The 21,170-nt window shown below is 38.4% G+C and overlaps 1 protein-coding gene across 2 annotated transcripts in view; it reads left to right on the forward strand.

Annotated features, from left to right (window-relative positions):
- The window catches only part of MSR1 (macrophage scavenger receptor 1), a 78,543-nt gene that overhangs the window by 23,611 nt on the left and 33,762 nt on the right, over window positions 1-21,170 (forward strand). The window contains exons 6-9 of one of the 2 annotated variants that reach the window (XM_061134931.1): window positions 2,811-2,891; window positions 5,723-5,812; window positions 11,929-11,982; window positions 16,047-17,063. In XM_061134931.1, the coding sequence (XP_060990914.1) occupies window positions 2,811-2,891; window positions 5,723-5,812; window positions 11,929-11,982; window positions 16,047-16,057 (236 nt within the window). In that variant the 3' untranslated portion in view covers window positions 16,058-17,063. Of the gene's footprint in view, window positions 1-2,810; window positions 2,892-5,722; window positions 5,813-11,928; window positions 11,983-16,046; window positions 17,064-21,170 lie in introns of those variants that run through there. The other variant, XM_061134930.1, reaches the window with a different exon arrangement.

Below are 21,170 nucleotides of genomic sequence, written 5' to 3' on the forward strand. Positions count from 1 at the left end.
CTTTGACTAGATGGGCCTTTGTTGGCATACTAATGTCTCTGCTTTTTAAAATGCTGTCTAGGTTAGTCATAGCTTTTCTTCCAACGGGCAAGTGTCTTTTAATTTCATGGCTGCAGTCACTATCTGCAGTGATTTTTGGAGCCCAAGAAAATAAAGTCTGTCACTATTTCCATTGTTTCCCATCTGTTTGCCATAAAGTGATGGGACTGGGTACCATGATCTTAGTTTTTTGAATATTGAGTTATTAAAGAAATGGTGAAAACTCTTAATCTCAGAGGCTAAGAGTCCACAGTTAGTCTGTGTCCCTTGTTTCTTGTCTCACACTGTATAGTTTTTCCTGAGATGTCTGTCTTGGTTTAGGGCCCTGTCACTGAATCACAGCCTTTGCGTATGCACTCTTTTTTTCAAAATTCATCCTGGAGTACTGCAGATTTGCTTCCCTTCAATTTGCTCAGCAAAATTCAAGCTGCAAATTGAGTCTTTCTGGCCTACTTTCCTGCTCTCTCGTCACTGTGCAGAGATGAATGAACTGTAGCCATGTTCACATTTGTGGGGTTAAAACCACTTCGTTGGGAAGAAGTACTTGCTGCAGGAATAGGAGGGTGCATGGGTTCCCATTGACATAAAACCAGGACATCGCTTGTGGACACCTAAAAATATGTTTCCTACATTAAGCTATAGTTTACAAGAACTTGCTAGTTGTTACTACAGCTATTTAATGCCCAGTGGTATGTAATTTATGTGATGATTATATTTTAAAAAAAGCAAAGAGGCAAAAAAATACACAACACAAATAGAAAATATAAATGTTAGTGGTTATTCTCTTAAGATGATAGAATTATGAATTAGATTTTCCTCATTTTGTCTAGGCTTTTACCCTTCCTATAATATGTAGAGTTATTATTGTAATGAAAATGCAATAAAACATTAAAGCCTAGTGGTGTATATGAAGGAAAATGGACAATGTGCCATTGAAATGGAAAATGTGCCATGGCTATTTGGAAAATTAAGTTATCAGGGAAGGAAGGTCCTAAAACCCAATTTGGATCTTGCAAAATCAGAAACAGTTCAGGAAAATGAAGAAAAGCAGGGGAAAGTGTTTCAAAAGAAGCAAAGAAAATGGACAGAATATACTTACTCATGAGATTATCTTTATTTATGTAGGCCCTTCTTAGAATTTTTCAGGTCTTATATCTTCCCACCTGATTACAATTTGTAAACGAGTGCTATTTAACCAGTGACGCTAACTATGTCTATGTATTGTCCTTGGGTTACGTGGCTGAACCATGGAAGTTGAAAAATGCTTCTTTTAAAACATTGCCTTGTAATTATTCTGTGATATATCCAGGTTCATTTCTTCCTCTTGGAATTAAAAAAAAAAAAAGCATTTGCTAAGTGTTCTGCTTTAAAGGAAGAGATTAATACTTGTCCTATGGCACTCTATAAAGAAGAGAGACATAATGCCATCTGTTTCTTGGACACAGAAAATTCAAGTGACTTAATCAGTGTTGATCAGGCTCAGTACTGGGGGACACTGTGGTATTAATAATTGCCATGCCAAGCAGTCAAAATTTCCCCTGCAACCTCCATCTTATTTTATAACATCTATATCCATCTTGGGATTCTACTTAATATTATACTTGAAAAGTTATTCCTTTACTCATTTTCACTTTACTGTCTTTCCCCACATCTCTCCCGCTTATCCAGAATTCTCTTTCTTCTCATTCTACCTATTCTTCAAAGTCCACTCCAATCTTACCTCCTCAATCAAGCCTTTTCGACCACTGCTTCTCGTGCTGACATGCATCTCTCTAACAAATACCCAAGGGTATCATTTTCAACAATATGGGTTTTGGTTATCTACTTTGTGTGGGTTTCTGTTTCTTTTGACGGTACCACACATGACTCTACTTGCACATTTCCCACAGAAGATCTAACTTAATATAGTGAAATCTGCCTGGTGATGAGGTAACAGGGAGATGTTCCCAGAGCCTTAATCATCAACCTTCTGGTTCCAATGAATCCGGCGTCTCCGTGCTAGTGGTCTGCACATAGTCACCACCCTCCACCTCCATGAGTGGCTTGGTGTCTGCAGATCAACTCAGACATGTGTCAGATCATTACATATATTGTTGGGGGGGAACTAGGACTCTGAACTTGAAGCTACCTTGCTGGACTACTGCTTTCTGTCTGCATCCCCTCACTTGTCTCATTGTTAACCATTTGTGCCTGCTCACTGGGGCTCAAGGAAGGCCTAGGAAACTAAAGACTTTTCTCTGCAAACAAGAAACAGGGGACCTGGAAAGCCTTGGGCTGGGTAGGTCCCAAAGGTCCTGCTTGATTTAAATCCCCCTTTTCTTTGATGCTCCTCAATCCTGAGGGGAGCATGGGTAAGACAAGAAGGGGTATAAAATATTGAGTAGAGAGGTTAATCATAAATTCGGCAGGGGAACTCAGTTTTAGGGGCACTGGGCTTCATTCCCAGTAGGTACACAGTACTAATGTGGACTTGTCCTGTCATTGACTCAGTGTCTCTCTCTCTGCCGCCAGGATCAGAGAACGCAGAACGGTACAGCACACATAAGTATTTAATCTGTAATCAGGCTGTCTAGTTTGGGGCTATCTCTTTGTACTACTCAATGACTGGCTACACCGCTTCCAACCAGGATGGTCAGTCTCGTTCATTCTGTATAACTGTGCAACAAACAAAAGGCTTTGGATTTACCTATGTAACTGTCTTGACAGGTGACAAATTTATTTTACCTTTGCTTTAAAACTATGATCAGTAATTGTCATTTATTTTTTTAAAGGTCCTCCTGGACCTCCAGGAGAAAAAGGAGATAGAGGCCCTGCTGGAGACATTGGTCTACCAGGCATCCCAGGTCCAATAGGTATGGTAATAGTAACTACTTCATTATGTACCACAGAGCTGAGTAGTATACAGCCATGTATGAGGAAGGAGGGTTGAGATATTTGATTGGTTCTCTGTGGGGGGTGTGTGCATGTGTGTGTGTGTGTGTGTGTACTGAGGGCATATTAAGTGTTCGGGTAGCCTCATCACCTCTAAGTTCAGAATGGTAAGCACTGATTCTTCATTTTCGAAGAACGTTAACAACATGCGGTTGTTTGTTAATTCTAGGGAGGGCTGTCTATATCACTGACTGCACACAGTATTTGGCAGAACTAGTTTGAAGTCACAGGTGAAGGAAAATATGAAAACTATTTTCACGTTGAATATATTTACAAGTCATCTGGTTTTCAAGATACCAAAAAAAAAAAACTTGAGTCAAAGGCAAATTGGATCATATTCCTTATATAGTCCTTAACTGAACATACCTGCTTAAACCTCTGCAGTTTCAATATAAATATTGACTAGAATACGGATGAGTTTTACCTTTGCTGTCAGTTACTCTCTGTATCTTACTTGGAGCAAAATGTTTCAAATTACTTTCTTCTATTTTGTAATCTTGAAAGCAATATTTTGAAAGAAGATAATAGAAGACAGGAAAAGAAAAAGATCATGAACTTTCTTTGCTCTCAAAAAAATAAAGAAGATAATAACAAGAACATGATCACCATGTTATTCTTGGCTCAAAATCAAATACCTGTATGACTTTTGAAGGTGGGGAGTGCATTGCACAGTCTAATTACAACTAGAATGGTTTGTTCTGCCCTCTACCAAAATACCTAAATACTAAGGATTTCAACTTATTTTTCTGTCTTTTGATTATATAAAATGTCCTCCTTTCTGATCAATGTATTGACCAGCCCAGTTTACATCAGAAAAACAGTTTTTAAAAATGAAAAGCATGAATTTGACACAAGCCTGCCCTTTATATCATAGAGCTTAAAAAGCCAGTATATAACGTTTACATTTCTTAAAAAAAATTTTAAATTCCTTTAAAGAAAAAAAATATATATATGTATAAGATGAATTGTTGCTGTGCCTTTGAAAGTAATACCAGGTAAGAGCCTTTATTCAGGAAAGTCTTTCTGCTTGACTAGCACCTGGCAGATCTTAGCAATGGTGTGTTAATGTCATGAGCAGGGAAGTAACCAGTGTTATATTATCTGCCAGAGTGGCTATTGTCAAAGGTCTGTCAGCTCCTCTGTTACAAATTGCAATTGTCAAAGCTTTATAACTCAACCATAAAAGTTCAGTCTGGGCTACAACTTGCTGTCCAAAGCTTCATCTTGGGAACATCTTTTGCAGCTGTTTCAGAACTATGGATGTATGAAATAGAAAGAGGGATTTAAAAGTTTCAGCTTTTGTTAATACCATAAACAGATAGCATTGCAAAGCTGCTTCAATTCTTTAAGTGAGGCTTTAGTCTGTGGCTATTGGTACTGCTCGTGTACGGTACAAACAAGCATTATCTGGCCCCTCTAAAGAGAAGCAGATTTCACTGTGGGAGTGATAAACTGACTCTCTTAGATTACTAGGTTGCCATTTGATTTGGTGCACTGCAGCGAAAATATTCAAGTTATAAGGCATCTCTCCTACCTAATTGCTGCATTCTGTTTTGTTCTTTGCCACATTGCCTATTTGTCTCATGTGTAGAACTAGAATCAGGAGCTTAAAAGTATATAATGGACTGTCTTGATAATTCTACTTTCTGATTTAAGCAGGTTTATTAAAACCCCACATATACATGCAGTTAAGCCCAGTAAACTCAGCTTGACACTCAACCATGATATGAAAGTCTGAGAAAAATAAGTGTTAATCCTAATGTTCAGTTGCTAAGTTGTGTCCAACTCTTTGCAACCCCATTGACTGCAGCCCTCCAGGCGCCTCTATCTGTGGCATTTCCCAGGCAAGGATATTGGAGTCCATTATTTATCTTAGTAGTTTTAAATAATCAATATAGTAAATATATTTTAATTGTTACTTATACTGGGGTAGATATTATGTGGATAAACTGTGCTTTATCTTAAATAATATAATAAAAATAATTTCAGTGTGCTATTTCCTTGGCAGTATGTCAGGGAGAATGACCTATGACTTTTTACTTTAAAATTTATTAAAAAAAATTTTTTACTGAATACTTTCCCTGTGCCTGGGAGACACATGTACACACACAGTTACATTATTGTTTGGGATTAAAATGGAGTAGGTATAAACAAGAGCATGCAAGATAGAGTAATATATTCCTTCACTAGTACCTAGTTTTTTTTTTAATAAATATTCTTTTATATTTCCCATTGCTTAAGTTGTGATTTTTCTGGGACAAATGTTAAAAATCCAATGTTTAGCTTACATTTCAAAGTTATCACTTCTGCCACAGCAAAATCCTGCCATTTGAAGATTCCTGATTAGACTACATAAACCTTCTAATTAAAACTTATTTAAATTATAAATTTAAATTATAATTATTTAATTATAATTAAATTATTTATAATTTTATTATTTTTATAATAAATTTTAATAATTATTAAATTATTTAAATTATAAGATTTGTTTCCTCATGTATTTTTATTTCTATTAACAATATGTTACCTATTGAATATCTGCTGTGTATGCACTAATGTTTTTCCACTTACTGTTGATGTTATCTATCAATTTCTACACATGAAATTTTAGGAAAGACATTATTCATCCATTTGGAGATTCACCTCTTTCATATCCATTAGTAAAATTAAATTGCTTCATTATTTTCTCAAATTGTTATGAAAAATGAATTATTACTAGTGTGGTTTTTTTCCCCCTTCATTTACCATGTAGGTCCTCCAGGTCTTAAAGGTGATCGGGGGCTCTTTGGTTTTCCTGGAAGTCGAGGATTCCCAGGACCAGTGGGGAAGACCGGGAAGCCAGGTATTCTGATAAAGCATATTCTCTCTATAGAACATGAAAATAAACACCAGATCATTGATATTCCTTTCAACTTCTTAGATCACAAAAACAATGGTCATCATGGTATGGACAGTAGCAGTTACATGAAGTTTATTTTGTGATCTGAAACATTTTGAAACTGATTTCTGACCATGTGAGCAAGGCTTCTGTTTACTAAAGGAAAACAGTTTAATATAAAACCACAACAGAGGATCTATCAACTTCACACCACTGTAAATCGCCATCTATCATAGAATAAAGAGTGGAAGACTGGCAAAGAAAACAAAAAAGCAAAATACTAGCCAAATAACCAATATTGATAAACAATATTAACCCCCCTTTAACCAAAACCTTCAAATCCTCTTAAGTTATAATTAGCAAAACACAGGTAGACCTGAAATCCTATCCTTTGTAAGATAATTTGCCTCCTACTGTTCAGTTCAGTTCAGTCGCACAGTCATGTCTGACTCTTGCGACCCCATGAACCACAGCACGCCAGGCCTCCCTGTCCATCACCAACTCCCGGAGTTTACCCAAACCCATGTCTGTTGAGTTGGTGATGCCATCCAACCATCTCATCCTCTCTTGTCTTGTTCTTCTCCTGCCCTCAATCTTTCCCAGCATCAGGGTCTTTTCCAATGAGTCAGCTCTTCTCATCAGGTCGCCAAAGTACTGGAGTTTCAGCTTCAACATCAGTCCTTCCAATGAACACCCTGATATCCTTTAGGATGGACTGGTTGGATCTCCTTGCAGTCCAGGGGACTCTCAAAGAGTCTTCTCCAACAATGCAGTTCAAGGGCATCCATTCTTCTGCGCTCAACTTTCCTTATAGTCCAACTCTCACATCCATACATGACCACTGGAAAAACCATAGCCTTGACTAGACAGAACTTTGTTGACAAAGTAATGTCTCTGCTTTTTAATATGCTGTCTAGGTTGGTCATAACTTTCCTTCCAAGGAGTAAGTGTCTTTTAATTTCATGGCTGCAGTCACCATCTGCAGTGATTTTGGAGCCCAGAAAAATAAAAGTCAGCCACTGTTTCCACTGTTTCCCCATCTATTTCCCACGAAGTGATGAGACCAGATGCCGTGATCTTAGTTTTCTGAATGTTGAGCTTTAAGCCAAGTTTTTCACTCTCCTCTTTCACTTTCATCAAGAGGCTCTTTAGTTCTTCTTCACTTTCTGCCATAAGGGTGGTGTCATCTGCATATCTGAGGTTATTGATATTTCTCCTGGCAATCTTGATTCCAGCTTGTGCTTCCTCCAGCCCAGCGTTTCTCATGATGTACTATGAATATGAGTTAAATAAGCAGGGTGACAATATACAGCCTTGACGTACTCCTTTTCCTATTTGTAACCAGTTTGTTGTTCCATGTCCAGTTCTAACTGTTGCTTCCTGACCTGCATACAGGTTTCTCAAGAGGCAGGTCAGGTGGTCTGGTATTCCCATCTCTTGAAGAATTTTCCAGTTTGTTGTGATTCACACAGTCAAAGACTTTGGCATAATCAGTAAAGCAGAGATAAATGCTTTTCTGGAACTCTCTTGCTTTTTCAGTGATCTAGCGGATGTTATTTTATTAGTACTTAATAATCGACATGCTCGGGCCTGTTACAGCTTGCATACACTATGATATTATTTCTACTCCTTATGCCAGTAGCCTAAGTTTGAATTGTGAACTTTGCACAGAAATTTTAGAAGGGAGCAGGGGCAGAAAAATGCAGAAGCAATTAGCTATATTGCCAAGTGGTAAGTAATAATCATTTGTACAGTCAGACAGAAGTAATGGGAGCTGGAAGCTGTGGAAGTAGGAAGTAGAGTGATTAATTCCATACAGCAGGACAAGGTGTTAATGAAAGTTCTATGGGAGCTGGCCTAAAGATGCATAGAATTCCATTTTTGTCTGTGGTTTCAGGCTTCAGCAGGCAATAGAATCACCTTTAGGGCCCTGTTGAACTTACTGGGCTCCTGGGCTCCAACTCCAGAGTTTCTAATACAGTAGGTTAAGAATTGGGTTCCCCCAAGAATGTTTACTCTACACAAATTTCCAGGTAATAGTGATGGCGCTGATCCAGGGATCACAGTTTGAGAACCACATTTCCAGTGAAGAAATGTGGAGAAACAGTAACTCTGTGCAGAGGTAGTAAATCCCTTGACCAAAGATATTCTCAGGATATCCCTTGCTTATTAAAAATTCAAATTTGCTAGAAATGTGAGCAGCAGTGCCTGGTACTAGTTTAGTTATACTTCAGATTAAAACAGTAAATGAGTCCTTCCATACAAGAGTCCAAAGAGTAATAAAATTAGAAATAAAATCTAATTGTCGTCTTCTAAATAATGACAGCCTGGACTATCTGAGTGATGTCAAAGCATTATCAGATTTCCAAGCAAAAAGTTTTTTAAAAAAGCAACCCTATTTATTTTCTCCTATTTTCTCTCCTGCTCTCCTTTTCTTCCCCACCCTGCCCTCTTTCTTCCACGTGTATTAAGTCCCCTCCCCCCATATATATAAACATATACACACACAAGGGACAATGCTTGGTACAAGGGAATGAGAAGTAATTAAGATACAGTCCTTAACTGATAAAATATACACATATAGGCAGAAAAAGGGAAGACTTTCTTTTTGATCCATCCCAGATTTATAGAGCATTTATCATCCCTGAAGAGCGCTTGGAAGATTTAATTGATGTGTAACCTTACATATATTTAAAATCCCTAAAGGACTCTGAATATAACCTGTTTAAATGAACTAGATTTTCCAGCAATGTAAATAATTTACTTCTCTTGGAATCCATTCAAAGTCTGATTCTAAGAATGCGTTATGGTCTTTCTTAGGAGTGTCTAAAGCTATAGACCATAGCAAATTCATTTATTTATTTGACAAACAATTATGAAACACTTTCTCTGTGCCATTCATGGAGATATTTATAGATAGTGAAATATATGGGTTTGGAACTCAGAGGAGAAGCCAGAGGTAAAAAGACAAAGTTGTAGTCAAGCTCATATAAATGTTCACTGAGGTCAGTGAATTTTAATAATTGTTGATTTTAATAGTATTTCATGGGTAAGCAGTGAGAAGAGAAGGGGCCTAGGATAAAGGCTGAAGTGGTTCCAGATGTACAGACAGAGCAGAAAGAACAAAGGAGCCCGAGTGAGGAGGAGAGCCCAGACAAGGTGATGTGGAAAACGCAGACAGTTGCACAAGTCGGTCAAGTAAGATGCGGCCCACAGAAAGCTCTTTGCACTTGCTGCTATGAGGAGGTTGCCTTTATTAGAGCAGTTTTGGTGGGGTTGGGTGGAAGCCAGACAAGGGAAGGCCCAGAGGTAGCTGGTGGTGGGGACTGTAGACGGGGGTAGAGAGGTCTGGCTCTGCCGAGGGGGAGCAGCAGCTCAGTTCTTTCATTTGATTTTGTGTTTTCTTTGGAAGTTAATTTGAATACTATTTAAAGGCTGATGGCCAGATGAAATACAGGAGTTGCTGAAGATACAGAGGAAGCAAAGGTGAAAAAGACTGTGAAACGTTAGGAAGAAGGTTGAAGGTGAAGAATCCAGGAGACAGGAAGAAGCACTAGGCTGAGGAGAGAGGGTGTCACATCTGAATGGATGTGGAAAGACTCTGGCTGAGCTGAGCGTGCCTGCGTGTGAAAACGGGTGCCCAGCACCCGGCTCACGGCAGGGGTCTGAAAATGCCTGACGTCATAATGGTGTCGGTGAAAATAGCTCCTCTGATCTTAGAATTTAGAGTGGCAGTATGTTACATACCATCTACATCTTGTTTTTCAGTGACTGTCAGAAATATTCGTTCTTTATTTTTGATGGAGGAGTGACATATCTGACAGGAGGTGGTTAACTCCAGATTTTGACAAAGTTGTTGGGCTCATTTTTAGTCTAAGGCATCTCTTCATAAAGGAGGAAGGAACCCCTGTTCTCTAGAAAGGATGTTTTTCATGTGTTCAGGAGTGAAAAAAGATTTCCAAATGCTGTTTGTGAGGAAATCTCTGAATCATGCTAAAATAACATAAAACATTTGTTTTTATTTATAAGAAGAAAAGTGGGTCATTGGCTCAGATCTTTGGTTTAATCTGTTCTGTTGTTTAAATACTGAAGACAAATTGCAGTATGAAAAGACTTCCAAGAATAATTTTACAACTATTTTCTAATTGTGAAAATAGTGCTAGAATGATAAAATTGTTTATTATCTTCTCTGAAAAGAATTAGAACTGACCAATTATACCATTTTAAACCGCTATCCCCAATTTTTGTTTAATATCTTAGATTTTTCCTCTTGAGGAAATCTAAAACTTTGTTATTATATCTCATAAAAGCCTACCATCAAAAAAAAAAAGTAGAAATGGTTTTTGGTACTTTGTGCAAGATTAGTGATTCTTGTCAATTTAATATTACCTGAAATGACTGAATCATAAGTAAAAAGTGAATTTAATGATGTACATTGTAACCATAGATATAAAACAATTAGAGACTTTCTCTTTATCATACTCTGATAAAGAATGGTTGGTATTTCATGAAATCTTCACAATAAAATTTTAATTTGAAATTTTAATTTTTAATAAAATCACACATTATTTTGTATTTTTTAAAATGTAGTAAATTGGGGATCAAAAAAAAAATCTTCTCTAAAAGTCAAATAAGGACAAGTGTTCAAAAACAAAGCCTAGATGAAGCAAAGTAAACTAGAGGAGAAAACAGACAAAAAAATAAAATCCAAAATAAAGAGTAAAACAAAAATTAAGTTTAAAATAATTGTACCATAAAAAAGTGAACTGAAATGAAAATATCCTCTCTGATTCACTGAGAATAAGATCATGGAGACCATTCTAGCTAAGTGATGTTGTACAACAAATAATGAGAGCTACCATCTCTCATATGCATCTCTTATGGGCAAGGCCTTTTATAAACATGGTTGCTAATTTTCAAGGCAACTCTGCAATAGAAAGTATTGTTTTTTTTCATTTTAAAGAAGAATAAACTTTAGCTCAGAAAGGTTTAAAGACCTGTTCTGAGCCACATACCTAATAAGTGGCCAAGCAAAATAATTCAACACAAGAGATTTTAAAATGATTGTTATTATCCGAAAGCTCATGAGTTTTTGAACTCTGCTTTCTGAGTTCTTGGATGAAAAGAGAGCAGTCCTTGGTGTTATTGGAGGAAATCAAGAATGTTAATAAAGATTTTGACTTAGAGATAGAAGGCACTGTGATCAGTCATGCATTTTATACCAGGAAGGTTATTATTTGCAAGACAGTCAATTGAGGACCCTTGGAAGGAGAATCAATAAGCAAAAGCAGCACTCCTCTCATGAGACGGGATTGTCCCTCGTGAAGTCTCTTGTTGGTGCTAAGAACTGATCCTCTGGATCTACCTTTCCGAATGGAACCATGGGTGGAATAGCAACCCATTAGCAAAGAGCAGGGTCTTAGCAATGTTTCCATAAGTATCTGAAGCCCTAAACCTTACTAGAATACCTTTTGTACCACACCTCTAACTATGTGAAAGAAACTTCTCGAAGCCAAAATGTCTCAAAGCCTAGAGGTTTAGACACCCCCTCAAACCTTCCCAGCTTTCCCCAGGACTGAGGTAATCAGGATCTCAGCTCTCCCAGAAGTTCATTCACAGCTCAGTCTTTGCGAGGTTCCACACAAAAGAAAAAAAAACTAGAAAGTAAGATAGAAAAATTGTAATGGGAATGGAAAATCAAGGTTTGGGAGGAGATGGAGGACACTAGACTTTCTGGGGAAGGGAGGAAGGCACAGAGAAAAAGGATAGACAGGAGCATGCTTAAGCCCCAAACAAACTGCTTACTCCTCAGTTTTGCTTACTTTAGGAAAATGGAACATTTAATGCCCTGGTAAGGAATCTGAGATAATGTATGTAAAGGACCTACCCATAAAATGCCAAGTTCATAATAGCCTTCTAAAATGATAGCTGTCATCATCATCAACATTATTATGTCTGAGCATCTGTAGGTTGTTATACATTGATGTTCTAGATAACCTTGTCACGCTCTTGTCTCCTTTTAGGGCAAACATTTTGAATTGCCTAAACTAATGTTTTTTCCTTTTTTTTTTTTCTTAAAGGAGTTAATGGACAAAAAGGCCAGAAGGGAGAAAAAGGGAGTGGGAGCATGCAAAGTAAGTTTATAATTTCTTGGTTTTTTTTTCCTGTGCGCCTTGGTAATAAACAAGCTTGTGACAGTGGTGGGCTGCTCTTGAGGTAAAGGTCGAGAACTTCAGTGTTGATCCACAGATGCTCTGAAAGTCAGCCACAGCTTTCTACAAGTAAACTGTGCTAATTGGAATAAAGCAAATAGATTAAATTACACAGCTCTAAATCTCATTACCCATTTGTATTTAGTTTTTGTGATGAGCGTAATTTTCTAAAAATTTCACACTGAAAATTGCTCAATTTTCAAGCAAATTTCAGTCTGCTGAAGGAAAATGAAGCTTATGAATAGAAACAATTACAGCCTCCTTACCTACTAACCGAAATAACCGAAATGTTACATATAGGAATTTGCACAATCTAAGAACGCTGACAGACTAATTCTGTGACAGCTGGGGTTTTTTTGTGTTTTGTTTTGATAAAAACTTGACAAGTGATATTCAATATCCCAGACCTTCAAAACTGCAATAGCATAGATTTCACAACAGGACTCTCTGTGAATGGAATGGTGATCTTATATTCCAGTGTAGAGAATCTGTAAATTGGACCTTGAAAACTAAATGTTAGATGACTTATCTTTATAAGTCAACACTTGTATGTCTAGCCTGAACCTACCAGATATAATGAAAAAATTTTGAAAGTGAATGAGGAATTCGCATTTGACTTCTCAGAAACCAATGTGTTCCTTCTCTGTGTTCACACTAGGCGCTGCATGTAATGTGTATATGTGTGTGTGTGCTTGTGAGAATAGGTGATACTCACAGAGATTATCATAATCTTTACCCATCAGGAGCCTGATTGAGACAGATTTTGGCAAATCCTTTCATGGAACCATAGAAATCTAGCAGTTCTCCATTGTAATTATTGTTTTAAAAATGCAGTACTAATTTTTCCATCTTATTAAAAATAATTATTTTAACCTAATAATGTGTGTGGATGCCACATTTAGGCAACTTAGGGTCAGCATTGTGAATGCCAGCCATTTAAGTGTGGTATAACCACATGATGCTTTCTACAGTCATTTCCATAATTGCTTCATTGTTGAACTGCGTGTGCCCTTAAATTGAACAATACTGAGTATTGTTTATCCTCAAAGTGTTTTAATGTGAGTCAGTGATTATTAGTGTTGTTGTTATCGTATTGAGGGCTTCTCAGGTGGCTCACTGGTAAAGAATCCGCCTGCCAATGCAGGCGATTCAGGAGACACGGGTTTGATCCCTGAGTCGGGAGGATTCCCTGGAGAAGGAAATGGTAACCCACTCCAGTATTCTTGCCAAGATAATCCCATGGACAGAGGAGCCTGACAGGCTACAGTCTATGGATAGGAAAAAGTCTCCTTTGTTTCCATTTATTATTTGATGTGATCACTTTGATCAGCTGTTTACTTTTTATCCATTTCTTCCCCTTTCCCCCGTCACCCACTTATTTTCACTGAGCTCCTGTGTAATTCTTCTCTATCTGCATGTTTATCTCAAAATTTATCTCTTCCTTTGGTGGTGGTTTAGTCACTAAGTCATGTCTGACTCTTGCGACCCCAAGGACTGTAGCCTGCCAGGCTCCTCTGTTCATGGGAATCTCCATCTTTGGTTCTTTATCTCCTTCTTGTCTTTTCTTAAGACATTCTCTGAGTTTCTTAACCTTGACTCTGGCCAAGCTTGGCAAATAAGGGAAACCTTTATTTTGCAGCCTGTTTAACCAAGCACTCATGTTTTCTTTTGTTACCTGAGGCTTTCAAATGCTTTGAACATTTTTTGTTTTCAGATGTATTCAGAAATGTTTTCAGTTACAAGTATTTTCATGGCTGTTTTGAAGTTTATGTGCTTGCTTTATTTGAAGAAGTGTTAAGGGGAAGTTCCATGTATAAACGTGTGTACATAGCCTCCAGATTCCTCTCCATGTATTCTCCTATGGAGAGTATATAATTCCATAATGTTTCAAAAACACACAAAGAATCACATCCAGAAATATCTACACAGTGTATTCTGTCTTCTTATTTAAGTTAGCATACCAATCATCTGCCATGGCAATACTTATGGTACTTTTTTCTCTCTCACTGGCTACACACTATTCCATTAATATAGTGCTGCCCTAATTAGCATAATATATCATTCAATTCCCTAATGATGAACACTTGATGATTTTTGTTTGCTTTAGCTTGGCTTTAAGAAACAATGCTACTTTCAGCACTCTCTTACATGATGTTTTGGGAATGTTTTTTAATAGAGAATTTGCTAGAAGTATAATTAATAATTCAAAGGTGATATGCATTTTACAATTTGGTGGATTCTTGCAAATGGCTCCTAAAAGGTTGCACCAATTTATTCTGTATGAAAGTGCCTTATTCCCCACATCTTCAATTAATTCTAATATATGAAAATTGATGTTGAATTATTTTGCTATAATTTTTAAAAATATTTTTAAGTGTGATTTAAATATAAAGAAAATAATAATTGACTTCCTGTTTTGTTTGCAGGGGGGTGTTCAGCTTTTTTTAAATTAAGTTTTATTTGAATATAGTTGATTTGGCTTCCCATGTGGCACTAGTGGTAAAGAACCCACCTGCCTTTGTAGGACACATAAGAGACTCGGGTTCAATCCCTAGATTGGGAAGATCTCCCGGAGTAGGGCATGGCAACCCACTCCAGTATTCTTGCCTGGAGAATCCCATGGACAGAGGAGCCTGGTGGGCTACAGTCTATAGGGTCGCAGAGTTGGACACAACTGAAGCGACTTAGCATGCACACACATAGTCAATTTATAGTGTTGTGTTAGTTTTTGCTATGCAGCAGAGTGAATCCACTCTTTTTTAGATTCTATTCCTTTATAGATCATTACAGAGTATTAAGTAGAATTCCTTGTGCTATACAGTAGGTCCTTGTTAGTTATCTATTTTACATTTAGTGGAGTGTAAATGAAAATCCCAATCTCCCAAGTTATCCTGCCCCCCCTTCCTCCTTGGTAACTGTTTTTTTTTTTTTTTTTTTTCTGTATCTGTCATTCTGTTTCCATTTTGCATGTAGGTTCATTTGTACCATTCTTTTAGATTCCACATATAATTAGTATCTTATGGTATTTGTCTTTTTGTGTCTGACTCACTTCATTTAGTATGACAATTTCTAGGTCCAACCATGTTGCTGCAAACAGCATTACTTCATTCTTTTTTATGGCCAACTAGTTTTCCACACCACATCTTCTTTATCCATTCCTCTGTTGATGGACATTTAGGTTGCTTCCATGTCCTGGCTACTGTAAATAGTACTGTGGTGAGCACTGTGGTACATGTGTCTTTTCCAATTATGGCTTTCTCAGGATGTATGCCCAGGAGTGGGAATGCCGAATCCCATGGTAGTTCTATTTTTAGTTTTTTAAGGAACCTCCATACTGTTCTTAGTAGTGGCTATACCAATTCATATTCTCACCAACAGTGTAGGAGGGTTCTCTTATCTCCACAGCCTTGCAAGCATTTATCATCTGTAGATTTTTTAATGATGGCCATTCTGACTTGTGTGAGGTGATACGTCATTGTAGTTTTGATTTGCATTACTCTGGTAATTAGAGATGTTGAGCATCTTTTCATGTGCCTCTTGGCCATGTGTGTATCTTCTTTGAAGAAATGTTTATTTAGATCTTCCACCCATTTATTGATTGGACTGTTTGTTTCCTTGATATTGAGCCCCATGGGTTGTTTGCATATTTTGGAAATGAATCCCTTGTCGGTCACCTTGCAAATATTTTCTCCCATTATGTGAGTTGTCTTTTCATTTTGTTTATGATTTTCTTTGCTATGCCAAAGCTTATAAGTTTAATTAGGTCCTATTTGCTTATTTTTCTTTTTATTCTCATTACTCTAGGAAGTAGGTCAAAAAAGATCTTGCTGTGATATTTGCCAGAGAGTGTTCTATGTTTTCCTCTAAGATTTTTATAGTATCTGGTTTTACATTTAGGCCTTTAATCCATGTTGCATTTATTTTTGTGTATGGTGCTACAGCATGTTCTAATTTCATTCTTATTTCCTCTTTCATATATGTGTCAGGACCAGCATAACTCCCTGATCGTATTAGGGCAGGCCCCTTTGAAGATCAGGTGGGTTGGGCGGGACACCCCGTGCTACCATCTCATTAAAAGGCCCTTCATCTCTGGACAAGTCATCAGCACAACTGACTCCAGGATCCCCTTGTGGCTCCTCCAAACGACCTTGGTTCCCACGTGGTGTCAGCTTCCGCATGCCTTCCTCTCCTGGTCCTTTGGTGCTGTTGGGGCCTCTGCTCTCCTGCTCATACCTGTCCGCTCTCCACCACCTCTCCATGACCACTGTCCCTGAGCTGGGATGCCTCCATATATTGACTTGCAGACTGCTCTCTCCTACCCTCCTCAGAGCCAGGCCAAGATCACTCTGCCACCCTCTCATCTAGTGTCTCCTGAATCCGTTGGCTCCCAGGAGAAATCTCATGGTAACAGATTATATGTGAGTTCTTTACCTTCAAACATATCAGTCTCAGCCAGAGGTAGCAATGCCATAAAGGAATCCATTTGTTTGTTCAGCATATGTTTACCATGTACCTCCTAGAGCTAGACTTAACAGCTAATAAGATAGCTGTTGTCTCTGGCCTTCCAGAACTAATTGTCCCTGAAATACATAGACATAGACAGAAGCATTTATACATTAGAGCAGGGCTAGATGGGGGAAGGAACTGGGCTCCGTGGGTGTTCAGAAGGGATCAAGAGTCTTCAATTCCTTAGAATTTTAAAAAGGTAAATTGACTTTGATTTGCTTAGTTTACCTTCTTGTCTTCTTATTCTCCAGTTTATGGCATATGTTTTTCAAGTTTTATCATGAAATCAAGTGGAACTGGGGCAGTTCCTTCAACATTTTTGAGCCAAAAAATCAGAATTTGTTGCCTTAAATTATCTGGCTCTTTCAAGCAAGAATATTTTGATCATAAAAAAAATAATGCTGAAAAAAATGCTGAAACTTGTTTTATTCTATAAAGCTTTTTTCACCAGCCTGCTGCATTTAATATCCTTGGTAAAAGCACATGTAAAAACAAAGTTTCTAAGTGTGTTAGTTATGTTACTCAATAAAAACTATAAAGAAAAGCATTTTTTTTAAGGAATTCTTTGTACTTTAAATATCCTGTATAGATCCTGGAGAAAAAGAAATATTTCAGTACAACTGGAGATATTTTTTGTAGGTAAAAGTGCTGAAAATGAGAAAGGAGAAAAAGTAGGAAAAGACAAACTACAAAAATAGGAAGCTATGGGACTTCTTGTTCATTTTGAATGTCTATCTCTCTCTATTAATCAGCAGATGGAATTTTCTCACCTCTCCTTCCCTTCAAGTTTTAACACATATAGTCCCAGGATTCAGGATATTAAGGTTCTAGGAGAATTCTCAGTTGCATCCCTATGTGTCTCCCCACTTTCATTCACTCGCCTGTGAAATGGGCATTGTATCACTCACCTCACAGGTTTGTCTTGAGAGTCACATAAGATACTCTGTGTATGTAGATGCTCTGTAAAATCATGAAGCGCTTAATACTCGTAAGGCATAGTTCCCGGTGGGTCTCTCTAACCTGGAGCTATTCTTTCTCACTGGTCCAATGCAGACATTTAAATCCACAATCAGAACACAAATGTGTGCCAAATGAAAATGCAAGAAGCCAAATAAATGCCATGGACAAAAAGAGAGATGCTGGAGACTTGGATGAGATTTTACATTAGACAGAGCAACGCAAGTGTGACCAGATCACAAATCAGTGAGTTTGTCTGAGCCGAGGAAGAGAGCGTAAGTTATAAATAAAAGGAGCGGCTAAACAGAGTGCCCACCAGAGGCCAGAAGCTGTCAACACAGGTCACAACCAAATGTCAGGCTAATAAAACAGGAGTTCCAGGCTCTGAGGAACGGAGGATGAGCCCTGGAGGACGACACTGCTGATGAGAAAGCTCCAGGAAAGGTTGAAACAAATTAGAGCTGTCAGTGGTACTCTGGGTTTATGCCAGCTGGACACTAAGGTCTCCAGGAGAAGAGGGGCAGGGAGCAATCAGACCACCCATCCTCAATGCTAGCAAACTAGCAACATTGAGGAGTCAGTTATTGCAGACGTCTGAAGATGAGTCGGATCTCTGTGCCTGTGGTTTCATTGGATGGGGTGTCCTACCTTGTTCCATGCTGGGGGCCAGGCAATGGCTGGGAGCCGTCTTCCCTTCCAGCAGGACTCGGTCCACGGTGGCCGCAGGATAACCTGAACCCAGACTCCCTGGGACACCATGCTAGGGGATTCAGTTCACAAGCTATCTGGCTCTTCAGGCTGCAAAGAACTTCTTAAGTGTGTGAAATACTAACCTGAACTTTCCACATTAGGGCAGAAGGGCTTTTTCTCTAGACAAGAGTAGATGCTGAATGTCTAGTTCAAATGGACACATGACAGCCGATTTAATAACATACTAAAGAGAAAATAAGTCTGCATCAAGTTCTAATGCTTGTCCTAATAGTTTGCTATGTTCTCATTCTAACCTCAACGTGTATGAGTTTCAGGCAAATGGAATTCCTGCTATACAATTAAATACTCTGCATGATGCTCTGTCCTAAACATACCAAGTACTAATGTCTGTGTTTTCTGCTGTGCATTTTGCCCAGTAAGACTATATACAGTGAAACTCATACCATGATATGAAATATCAGTATGTCTTTCATTTGATTACTACTGAGGACTCAGCACACCCTTGAATGAATCTTGGTCTTTCTCAAAGCAATCAGCTGACCAAAGTCAAGGCTTCTTCTCCAACCACAAAATAATTGTAATAATGAGCATTTGGAGAATATTTTCTCAGCACCAGGGGCTTTAATACATTATCTCATCTGATCTTCAGAAGAGCCTTTGAGGTAAGTCTTATCATCAGTCCCATTTTATAGATTAGAAACTGAAGCTCACCGCTAATAAGTGGTACAACAGAAACGCAAAACCTGGTGTGTTGATCTCCAAAGTCCCTTTTGTTTCCATCCAACACTCCCACACTAGTTTTCTATATTTTTATACATAAATATCAAGAATATTTCATATGGAGTGTGTGGAGAGAGGGAGAAAGAAGGGAGAGAAAGAGATTTGTAATGAGCAATTTGATTATCTAGGATGGGCCTAATCATTTGAAGACCTTATGGAAGAAAAAGTTCTTAGAACATGAATTCCATTAGGTCAGATTCCAAGAAAGCATTTTCGTTTAATCTCTGTTTATGTTTCTTCCTTCATATCCTGTTTCAGCCACTGCCTGCAGTCTCTCCCTAAAGAATATTAACTCAGAAATATAGTCTTTCTGGAATGCTCACCAAGCTTCCATTACCTTGCTGAGAGCTACTCATGTATGCCAGGGGAAGAAGCTACCTGTTAATATTCAATCTTTATTTCAGTAACTGGCTCCATTTGAACACTTTTTTTTTTCCCAATTATGTTGCTGCTTGGATGTCCCATTTCTTTCATCATGTCTCTTGTTTAACTGCTCACTGTCCTTTCCTCAGTGGCCCAGCTGGGCTTCAGCAGAGCAGTGTCCCCGAACAGTGATGGCTCCATGTAACTTACATAAACACTGATCATTCTCAACAGTTATGTGGTGTTTTCAGCTTTATATGATTCCACAGATGGTTGCTAAAAACACATAGTGTTCCATTAAGAAGCAATAGATGTGTTCCTTAATAGTGTGTATAACTAATATGTCTTGTAAATTGAAATAGAGATTTAAATCAGTAATGAGTCTAGGGCTTAGCACTGGTCCTGTTTAGGACCTATCCCAGCTGTTTCACAGCTTGACTCTCAGCAGAGATAATGAGAAGGAAACAACAACAACAACAAAAAATCAATACAGTTCCAGCCGGGTCTTTTGCATCAGCAAAGTTTGTAATTCACCCAGGTATGTGCCAGAGTTCAGATGGAGCAGAGAGACCCAACATGCCACTTCCCATGTCTCCACAAGCTTGGAGGCACCAATGGCTTTCCTTCCTTCTTCAGAGAACTGGGTCCTGGCTTCCTGCTCTGCTGTAAACATCGTCTTACACTAATCCAAGATTGTTTCTTTTGTGAGCGCACTGAGTCCTAACCACTGGACCACCAGGGAATTCCCAGGTCACAACGGATCATTTGCCCCCTTAACCTGGTTCTCTGGCCACTGTGCTCACTACAATGCAAATCTCAAGATCAGATTCCTTAGAACAGCCAGAGGAGTTACTTGCTTGCACATGAAGTGTCCCGGAAATATCTCCCACTGTGGCTTACCCTGCAGGACGCTTCCTGGGTGCTCCGGTTACCCTCACCCCCGTTTCTGCTGTGTTCTCACTCACATCCTGCTTAATCCACTGCAAAGTAAGAACTTTTAAGTTGTAACAGATTTACTCAGTATCATCTGACTTTACTACCATTTATTTTCATGCAACACATTCTCAATCTTTTAGTTATTGAACTATGGGTGTTCACTGTCATCATGGTTAATTTTGTTAAGTCACTAATTTCCAGTGCAACCAAGTGTCTACCACCCAGCTATTCCGCAGTCCTCAAATCCGGGGTGGGGTTGGGGGGTCAGTCCTTTAATTCTGAAATAAAATTGTAATAGATTGTTTGAGCACCACCCTCATATCCTAAGGCAATTCCAGTGCCTCCTGTCTAAAGCAGTTTGATGAAAATATGAAAAAAATATATTCCCTTCATCTCCTCTTTCAAACCCCTGCAACAACTGTGATAGTGGGTTTAATAGGGTTTCTAGCAATTCCTTTTCTCCTGAAACCTCAGAATGTGCCTTTATTTGGAAGTAGGGTCTTTGCAGGTGTAGTTAGGCTAAGATGAGGATTCTGGATTCTGGTGGGCCCTGAAGCCAGTGATGGACATCTTGATAAGAAAAGAATGCCACAGAGACACTGTAAAGACCATATGGAGACAGAGGCAAGGATTAGAGTGATCTGGTCACAAGCCAGAGAATGTAAGACTTGCTGGAGCCATAAGAAGCTGAGATAAAGAAGGATTTCTCCCCAGAAATCCTTCAAAGAAATTTCTTCAAAGAAAACAAGGCCCTGCCACCATCTTGATTTCAGACTTCTGATGTCCAGTACTGCGAGAATAAAGTTCTGTGGTTTTAAGCCGCACAGTTTGTGACCATTTACTATAGTTGCCTGAGG

This window comes from Dama dama, chromosome 32 (genome assembly GCF_033118175.1).
Source record: "Dama dama isolate Ldn47 chromosome 32, ASM3311817v1, whole genome shotgun sequence".
Taxonomy (NCBI): Eukaryota; Metazoa; Chordata; class Mammalia; order Artiodactyla; family Cervidae; genus Dama; species Dama dama.